The sequence below is a fragment of the Sparus aurata genome, chromosome 11 (assembly GCF_900880675.1).
Source record: "Sparus aurata chromosome 11, fSpaAur1.1, whole genome shotgun sequence".
Lineage (NCBI taxonomy): Eukaryota > Metazoa > Chordata > Actinopteri > Spariformes > Sparidae > Sparus > Sparus aurata.
Window position 1 is genome coordinate 2,437,296 of NC_044197.1, and position 10,613 is coordinate 2,447,908.

General features: G+C 42.4%; 1 protein-coding gene across 1 annotated transcript; it reads left to right on the forward strand.

The window, feature by feature from the left end:
- The first annotated feature begins 5,727 nt into the window (after positions 1–5,727).
- Positions 5,728–9,768, forward strand: ttr (transthyretin (prealbumin, amyloidosis type I)). The gene is made up of 4 exons (XM_030432390.1): positions 5,728–5,882; positions 7,788–7,927; positions 8,014–8,149; positions 9,496–9,768. The coding sequence occupies exons 1-4, from the start codon at positions 5,811–5,813 to the stop codon at positions 9,601–9,603; spliced, it is 456 nt and encodes a 151-aa protein (XP_030288250.1). The 5' UTR covers positions 5,728–5,810; the 3' UTR covers positions 9,604–9,768.
- Positions 9,769–10,613: the final 845 nt, after the last annotated feature.

Here is a 10,613-nt window from a genome sequence, read left to right on the forward strand (position 1 = left end):
GAGAGAGGGAAAGGAAGAGGAGGAAGAGGTGGCGCCTGTACAGCAAACGACTCGCATCTCAGATGAAGACGAAGACAAGAAAAAAGAAGACGCTTCTGAAACAGGTTTGCAAGAGGAGGATACGCTCATCGCAGTTGACTGTGATGGAGAGAAAGAGGTGCCACCCACACAGCAAACAATTTGCTTTTCGGATCAACAAGATGAAGAGAGCCTTAAGTTGCAGGATCATATCACATGCTCAGATAACATATGTGATGCGGAAAAGCTGGTTGTTGTGACGTCACCTTTGCAGCAAGTCCCAGACCAAGATGATGACCACGATGTTGAAGGGGCAAAAGAGGAGACATCAGTCACAAGTTGTCACTTAGAGGAAGAAGGCATGAGGCCCTTCGAGATGTTAGAAGAGGACTCGCGTTCTCTACAGAGAGAATGTTTGGAGATCAGTCAGGAAGCAACACTGATGGTGACGGAATCCCAAGAAATACCTTGTGAAGTTACAACACATGAAATAAAACAAGGAATCGACTCTTCTCTGACAGGTGACATAGCTCTTGATATTCCTGAGAGACAAGATGCTGTAGGTGTAGATCTCGTGGGCGGTGCTAGCATGGAGGGTTTGGATGATGTGGTCCCATCTTCAGATGAACTCAGATCAACCAGGGTGGCCACAGGGCAGGTGTCTATGTCCAGTAAAACCATAGGGACCAGTGAAGGCATGATGGCTTCTGGACAGGCAGCTGAGGGGGAAACAACCCAGTCTGATTACCAGAACACTGAACAGAGTGAGGGTGGAGATCTCATTTTGGATAAAGGCAAAGAAGAGATCGCTTATGACCAAGAGATCAGAGAGGGATTAGATAATGCATCCACTCAGGTATCATCAACATATAATTCAGAGGTTGAAGTAATTGACGAGACCTTGTGTTCGGTGCTGGAAACAGACCCAGGCTCAGCAGAGACGGGAGCTGCCGGTTTGATTGTAGCAAGCGAAGCAGCTGAAGAGGCTGAATATGTTGTTCAGAGTCAGATGATTGTAGAAGCGGCAGCGGCAGGCCCGAACACTGTGGAGGAAGCTGGTTCAACTGAGGTTGAGTTGAAAGCTCCTGATGACGTGAGTGTGGCTGCTGCAGGCGGTGGTGAGGTGAGTCCTGTCGAGCTCCAGACAGTCATCAGCCAAACTCCTCGGAACAAATCTAGAAAGGGGAAAAAAGACTCCATCAAAAGTCCAAAAAGCCCGTCTGGAAAGTGTAAGCAACAGTGACTGCCTTCAGTATGAAGCCGTGTTAACATCTATACTGTAGTTTCCCTATAGCTTTAAATATGGAGGTGGTACGACACAGTTCAGGGGCAATGTTATCAGTCTGTGAATTTAAATCTGCAACAACCTTTTAATAAAACAAAGCTTCCTCTTAAAGGTCATATCTTCTGGATTCTCACGTGTCATTGAAAACTTTAAATACAGATGGAAAGTGTGTGGAATGTGTTTTGCGTGTATGTCAATTAATCATAATCTAAAAAATATAATGCAGATTCTTTAGTTTGGATTGTACAAATCAGTGGTGTGTTTCTGGTGGTGGGACAACCCATTTGTTTACAGTTATCTTCCATATTTAGCTGTAAAGGAATCAAAAATGAATGTTTGGTCATTATAAACTCTCCCTCATGCCGATTCACAGCAAAACAGCATTGCAGCATTTTCCTAAACATTGAAGTAGATGGGCATTTAAAAAAAAAAGTAAAAACATAAAATGGCTCCAGACGATCACATGTTGATTTTTAAGAACTCTCATCATGTTGATGATGTAACTTTGCCCAACTCTCCATTGGCACTTGGGTGAGTAGATAATGACTGAATTCAAATTGTTGTGGTGAGCTGATCCTTTTTGTATCTCACATAATGTATCTTTTGTTTTGACTGTATAACCACAATTGTGTAAGTGCGTCTCTTCCTGCTTGGCATTAGAAATGTAAACTTTCACGAGACAGAGCATGTTGAACAGGTTGTGAGAGATAAGCTGTGGACTGCTTGTCTGCACCTGCATGTGGGGGATGGTGTGTTAGCAGTAGATTTGTGTTTTTTTTTCCCTATATCACAATTTTTTAGTAAAAACACATTTTGTGAATTCTGAATACTGTCTTCATTTCATTTAAGAAGTCAGACTATTTGACATGCAGTAACACACAGTCAATGTGCTTTTTCCTTTTATTTTCTCCCCTTTTTAAGCTTGTATAATAAGGGAGCGACGGTGTCTTAGAAGTTGCTGACTGTCTCAGGAGTGAGCCGCTTATGTTCTACCTGTAATTACAGGCAAGTATTTAGTTGGACGAGATAACCGAAGCAGCTGCTCCTCTAAAGAAATGATCCCTGACTCAAACGTGGGTCATTGTACACTGAAAGACTAATAATTTAACACGTTCGAGTTTAGATTCCATATTGTTTTTTTCAGAATACTTGCTGCCATGAAGATTATTTTAAAGGATTGAGATCAACGAAGAAATACAATCACATAAATTGTATATTTTTTGGTGATATAGATTGTAAATACTCACTGAATCTGCCAAAAATATAAAAAATACCTGTGTTTTGTTTTTTTTTTTAACCTCACTGCATGGAATCTTTTGAAATGAGGCCACAAATTGGAGAAACAAAAAACAAAAAACTGAATAAATTATCTGCCAAAGGACACCAAATGTGTCAGCTGGTTGATTTGAATGCCGTTGTATTAGATTGATGAAGGCTGAAAAAACTCATTTTATGATCAAACTGTAGAGCAAAGCATCAAATATCGACCACGCTCCTGTTCATTGACTATTTCGCACCTTAAATGTTTTCAGAAACATATTTTAATGTTCAGTTTGTGGCTGCAGTAATATGTCGTCTGTTATTAGCCGGCTGCCTCACTGTTTTGCATTTGAGAACAGGCAACGAGTGAAAACCAAGCACCAGCTCAGCTCGCTGTACGTCACACATCAGCATGAGTGTTTTTATTTTGACCAGTTTCTATACATTTTGTTTCCCCCTGTTCAGTGCCTCCCACTTCACCTTTTGTTTTTGGGTCCAATCCTTTCGTTCGTCTACCGTTTTTGATAGAATCAGTCGGTGGCTGTGTGTTTTTAGACACCAAGGGAGTTTGCTTTAAACCTTTTTTGTGATTTGTGCTTTGTTTTGCTAGTTTCCCAGCCTGCGACCTCCGTCCTTCAGGTTCTGTTTTCTGCAGAAATGTAACATCATTTTACAATTCCAAGTGCAAAACACTGCGCGTCGGCCAAAACATCAGATTGTGCGCTGCAGCACTGGGCAGCCTGCAGGTGGTCGTGCTCTCAGTGAAATGTCCTTGAATCAATAAGAAATCTATCTAAATATATGTTTTATAAGCAGTGATGATTCATAAATGAGTCACTGCAGCAGGTTTGCTGATTTAAATTGTTTGGATCGAATGTTGAGAACATCTGAGGCGTCTAAGCTCTCATGTCACTTGGGTTTGAACTCTTTTGCCTTGAAGGCAGTAAGACATGACTGCTGACATTCAGTCACGCCAAAGCCCGTTATTGCATGAACCCAAAACACACTGACAAGGACTCCCACTTGTTACAGCTGTGGGAATTTTTTTTAATCAAGTTCTCGTTATGCGTGCCAACCTGTTCGTGATAATATATTCAAAACACTTGATGCAGGATCAACTCTTTAATCAGCTGGCGGAAGACTGATGAGAACACGTCTAAAAGTCCACACCCGTTGTACAGCAGCGTTTTTAATCACAGAGAACAACCTGAAAATCACAAACACAGTCATGTGGAGATGTTGAGGCCTGTGTTTTAATCACACGACTGACAATTAACACAGGCCGACCTTTCACCTGCACAAACAAACACTATTCATGATAAAAAGGGACTCCAAGAGCTAAGATCGGGTTGATGTAGTGTATCATCAGATAACAAATGATTGAGAATAATATCAGCTGAGAGGGAATGTCACCTGTTGCTTATAGAGAGAGCCGGTGTCACGACCTTTCCAGTCAACCTCATTCTGGAACAAATATGTCGGGTAGTGAACGGAGAGAAACAAGTAACTCTGAGTGACACACAATGTTTTGTAAAATTAAAAGATGCTTTTCCAAATCAATAAATTCTGTTTGTCATCAAACTAATAACATATCAGACTGTGAAAATACATGATTATAAAGGCGACGCGGCCAACAGTGTCGTCAGTGACGCCGTCTCGTTGAACGCTCGCCAAAACCAATAAGTTACACACAGTGACTCACAGAACTGAACCAGAACCAGCTCTCCTTTCATATGACTGCAGTTGCCGATATGAGCAGATTTATTGTGATATTGATATTGTTTTAGAGCTTTTCTGAGCCGGGTTGGCTCCATGTTGGTGTTGGTGACGTGTGTGGAGTGAGACGATGTAGTTCACTCGGTTTAAGACAAAACAAGAGGGTTTTTTTAAACTTTATTTATGACAAACTGTGACTTTTTTGACCTGGATGTTCAGGTGTATAATGTGTTGCTTTCCTCGCCATCTGAACTGTCACACTGAGGGGCTTCCACTTCATTATTAAGGTTCACATCTGATCTCGTTCCACGGAGGCTTATTAAATCAACTGATGGATTACGTTCCTCTGACGCTGAATTGTGGGCCTGCAATTCTGTGAAGTAACGCTATGAGCTGGTAACAGTGCTACAGAGAACACACACCGCGTGGTCTCCAGCCTGGAATGTCCTCTCGTGATGTTTGTAGATGTCGTCTTGTGTTGAGCATGATGGGACATGAAGAGCAAATGTGGACGAAGGAAAAAAAATACTGAATCAACAAATTGATTTCTCCTATCTTATACATATGCTCACTGAGGTCAAAGCTCACCTAATGTACAGTTGAGTCAGTGCACCGAGCTGCTGAGGATGTTACACCCCCTGCTGGTGGATTGGTTGAAGTACACTTGATGAAAAACACCAATTTGTGTCCCAGTGTCGGTGGACAGCTGTGGTACAGGAGCACTTCCAGTTTCTGTCACTTTGTCCTTCAACTCCACGACAATTAAATGGAAATTTACACCACTGAATCTATGTGACAGCTACAGTTACTGGTTTCATATGAGTTTAAGGTCTTAGATTAAACAACATACAACAGTTTTATAAAATACAACCTCCTATTGACATCAGGAGTCTGAAATAAAACAGTGTGTAGTCGGTCTAAGTTGCACCAAAGATACGTTTTAACTCTTTTTACGTGCTTTGATTTCAGTAACTGTTCAAATGGTCCAATATCACAAGAAATCAAAGATTAGAGATCACAGCAGAACAACTGACTCATTACTTTTATCACATCACCAAATCTGTTAGCTGTAGGCTAACGTGTAGCATTGGGACATGAACGGTAACGTTAATAAATTATGCCTTTATTTCGTTGTCATAATACAGTTATTAATCTCACCAACAGATACATTTCATCTTGAACTTCACTATGTAGTAACAAGAAGCGAGGAAGTATGTGACAATCCAACTTTAACTGTGTAAAGTTCAGTTTGTTTCCTCTGTGAGATTTTAGATAAAGAATGACAGCTTATATCCAGCAGAAGAAGAGTCTGTATGAAGAAGATATATTAAATGGCTCTTCGTGTGGGTGAGAGGACCGGCTGATCCAAAGTCCATCTACTGACGTGGTCCATGGAGCTGGCAGTAGCGTGGGTGATGGAGGGAGGGAGGGAGTGATGGGGTTACAGCTGCTGGTATAAGAGGCCTGAGATCGTGGAGGTCATGTGTGAACACCAGGGACTTCTGTCAGTCGGTCTACCCATCAGCCAGCCATGCTTCAACCACTGCACTGTCTGCTTCTAGCCTCCGCCGTGCTGCTCTGCAACACCGCCCCCACCCCCACGGTCAGTGTCTCTGTGGCTATGTACAGTAATGTGTCGGTATGAGTGAGTGTGAGTCACAAAATTATATAAATTTGTGTTCTTGAGGTGCGTAATGTAGATTTGTACAGTCTGTAGCTCAATATTTTAGTCTGAAAATGGATTTGAAATAACAGAATCAGACGACGTGTCAGTAGATTTTGGGGGTGGAAGAAAAATGTGACTGTTTATTTTCCAGTATGTGAGTTTATTCAGTAGTTTTTCAGAAAATATTCTCGCACCATTTTGTTCCTGTAAAGTCGAGATCCTTTATTGCATACTGTGGTTTCTGGGCTCCCTTTATCGAAAGGTGTCGGCCAGTAGTGTGTTGATAAAAGAATTCTGCGGAGGCAAGGCTGGGTGGAATGATAGAGCAATCTTTATTGAAACAGATCTCATGCCCGCGTCCGATCCAGAAGCGGCCGCTTTTCTGGTATTCTCAAATCTATGGCTTCGCCCCTCTGCCCTATCAGAAACCTTCGATCATAGGAGATCTACCAAATGCCACCCTTCCTTCTCTTCCTATGCGGGGGTTTTTAGAGTCCGTTTTCCAGTACACACCCACTTCTTCTAATTAGTCACTTTATTAAATTACCTCCCATAACTCATCTAACTTGGCTGCGGTCAACTTTAGGTCTTGTCCCCAAAATGACCCTAATGGGTTCCCTGGCTTCTACGGGAACATCAACGTTTAGGCATCTCCCACCAAAACTCAGTTTAGTACTTTATGGCCTGCTAACCGTTAACACATCCCCAGCTGAAGAACAACTCCAGGACCCTTGGAGCTGTGAGCCCCACTTTGCCTACGATAGTAATTAGGCATCATTAAATCTAAACTATGTAAACTCAAAGATCAGAATGTGGTGCCATCCAGGTACCTCAATACTCTCCAAGCCCCTGCAGGAATATGAGACGAGGTAAACCACAGAAACCATCAAAACACACAGTCAACCACAAATCGATTCGTGGAGGCAGATATCAGTTCAGTGACCCGCCTGTGATCGGGTCGCTCTCATAATGTACATACAGCTCCGCTCATGTTAGTTTATCCCGGCCGAAGAGATAACGGCTGTGCTGGGTTTACTGAACTCATTGAGCTGATTAGGCAACGCTATACAAATCGGATGAAGTGGAGTTAGAATGTGCATTTTATATGACATGGCAACTTTAAAACATAACAAAATAACTAAAATTATCGACAGAATGAAAAACATTGTGTCAAAGACGTCTTTGTACTGTAGTGTAGAGATGTTCCCTCAAGTTAGCATGCTAACCAGCTAGCCCCCATCTGTTGATACAACTTTGTAGGAGGTTTAGAGGCAGAAATGGAATAAAGTTTGGAACCATTTAGTTTTTTTGTTTTTTTATCTACTGAGAGTCCTCTTCTGTAGAGTTGGCCATGTTTCTACAGAAGCCCAGAAGAGACAAACCAAACACTGGCTCTAGAGAGGGGCCTCTCAAATGTTTCGCCACCGTAGGGAGGATGAGACGAGGGATGTTCAGTTGGTTGGAATTTACAACCTGACCGCCAGCTGTGATGGAATGTAACTAAGTACATTTACTCAAGTACCTGACTTAAGTACATTTTTGATGTACTTGTACTTTCTCTCAAGCACATTTTTGAGGCAAATATTGTACTTTTCAGGGGGCTGCTGCGTCCAACACACTGCACCTGTACGCTCTGACCTCACGTCTCTGTTGGCCTTTTGTTGAGCGACCATAAACGCAAATTTACGAGACATCACAGCCATTCAAGTAACAATGCGGTGTGTTAAAAAAAACAGGTCAGCCCTGGTAATTATTATGTTGGATGTGTGGGGATGGATGTTCTCAGTTTGACATCAGGCAGCAGAGGATTATGGGTTGTCCTGGCTTGTGTGTGTACAACAGGACAAACATGGAGGCTCAGACACCAGGTGTCCTCTGATGGTAAAAATCCTGGACGCAGTGAAAGGGACTCCAGCCGGATCTGTGGCACTCAAAGTGTCTCAGAAGACCGCTGATGGAGCGTGGACACAGATTGCGACCGGGTGTGTACACCGTGTCATGTCTCAACGTCTGTTTTAAGACCGTATGTACAATCTACGTAGATATATTTCACTGTTCCTCGTTGCAGATTGACAGATGCCACTGGGGAGATCCACAATCTGATCACAGAGCAGCAGTTCCCAGCAGGAGTGTATCGTGTTGAGTTTGACACCAAAGCTTACTGGACGAATCAGGGCAGCACGCCGTTCCATGAAGTAGCTGAGGTGAGTATGCACCAGCGTCTCATCTACACCTGGATTATATCAGACCTCACACCTTTTTTAGTGTCCTAACTCAACCTTTAGGAGAGGAGATCACACAAGTCAGACTTACCTCTCATCAGTCTCTATACAGTGTAGAGAACAGAGCTGTGTGTGTCCTCGTCACTGCCGCGGACAGACAGAGTAAATCATGCAATATTCACTGATACAGGAATATATATATATATAAGGTGCAACATCAACGACAAGGTGCAAACATAATATTCTACACTTCAATCTGAGATGTACCTTCACCTCCAGACTGCAGAGAGAACCAACAGAGACAGACAAAATAAATCAATTAACTAACAGTTATGTACCAAAAAAGGATGTGCCAGAAGAGAAGGAGCCATAACTGTACATGTGCTTTAGTTTTTAAGGTAAATAATGATAACATTTCTAGCAGATTTTTTTTCTGCATGTTTTAGGATACACAACATTTGTAAAAGTGACGCCCTGGGAAATCTTCTATCTGTGTTTGTGTCGACAAAACCAGGAGATTTAAACGAGACCTCAGGACGTCGACAGCGGTGTCTGTGGGGACTCAAACAGGAAGCTATTCAAAGCCAGAACACTGTTTTTCTGACCCAAACTGAGCGTTCTGTCAAAAACTTTGACACAAGAGAAAAATACCACCTTTCTTTAAAGTAAACTTCAGCAAAATATCTACGTATTGGTTGTTATGACTTCCTGTCTGAGCGTGTTGAAGCAGTTGTGTTGCTGTGCTCTGGCGCTGTTGGAAACACACTATAACACAACGTATAACCTGTGCTCAGGCTTATCTTCTGTTGTCTGATCTTATCTGTCTCTGGAAAGTGCTGTTGTCAGGAAAACAGCTGTATTTACATGAGCATGTTCCGGCAGCTGTTTGCTATTCTGCTGTGTGAGGGGAAAACACTTCTCGGAACAAAGTGGCTAAAAAGTGTCATCGTCAATATCGTCTTTCCCGTCTTTATTCACTCAGTCTCGTTATTTTTAATCAGTCGGAGGCTGTGAAGGCCTGAACACAGTCTGCTACAGCTGCTGTCATGTCCGCCGCTGCTTTTAAAAGTTTTAAACATAAATGTTTGTCTGTGAACCTTCACTCACGTCAGCCATCGTGCTTCTCACTTCATTTCAGACTTGATGTTTTTCAAAAATCAATTAGTAGATGTATTCCACTGTTTTTTATATTTGGAAGGTTAAATGGATGTTTTTAATTTTGCTCTTCCACGTCGACACTGACTGTACGCTCAGTCACACTGAGTGAAGATGTTCCTGACGTGTGTGTGTGTGTGTGTGTGTGTGTGTGTGTGTGTGTGTGTGTGCAGGTGGTGTTTGACGCCCATCCTGAAGGCCATCGTCACTACACCTTGGCTCTGCTGCTCAGTCCGTTCTCCTACACCACCACCGCCGTGGTCTCCAGCGTACACGAGTGACCCGCGTCACACTGAGATCTTCTTGTGATCATCTTGTTTCTCTCATGTTCTGATCCAAACCAACAGTGAATGTAGTATTTTTTTTTCCATGCATCTTCTTTTCCTCTGTGCCATAAAGCTCCATCCAAACAAAGAAAAATGATTAAAATACATTGATGAGCCAAATTGTGGCACTGATGTGTTCCTTCATTACCATGAACACACTTTAAACTTCAAACACTCACAGCACCGAATGTAAAGTAATCCACTACTGATGCACACTACGAGTAAAGTTTGATAAACTGTTCACATTTGGTTTTAACATCCGTTCTGATCCAATCACGAGTGGACGGATTTAAGCCGGTCAGATCACACTGTCTGATCTCACTTCCTTGCTCTCTACGCAGATTCACGCCTACATCACTGGAACAGACAAAAAATATTAAAATTTACACAAAGAGAGAAAAACCTTCCGGCCCAACTTGTTGCAGAAAGCGACAAGTTTAAAAAGTCTGCAGACTTTATAGTCAATGTTATGTTCTTTAATACATTTGGTGTACGGAGTGAAATCAGTTCAAACAGTTACGTACGAGTCACTTACGACATGGATGCAGACGGGACAGACGGACACTTTATCTTCATGTTTTACATTTAAAGCCGGTATTTGTGTTCACAGTGGTGGTTCTAGACCAGTTCTAATAGGGGGGGGCCAGGTTGGGGCCGGCTTTTTTGTTAAGGGGGGCACATACAACCCGGGGAAAAAAAACACAGGGGGTCCAGACTCAGAGTTATGGTGGCACTGGCCCCTGTTGGCCCCCCTAGAACCGCCACTGTCTGTTCATAAGCATTTTTCATTATATTTAAGTATTTGTGTAAAACGACCGACTGTTTTTTGTGCCTACATCTGACCAGATCATACGGTAGGTGTATGCAGGTGTCATGTCGTTAAACACAGGAATACAAATGAAACAAACATCAGGTCGTTCTGTTTTCCAGAATATGGCAATGAAGTGTTTTTATTTTGTCTTCTG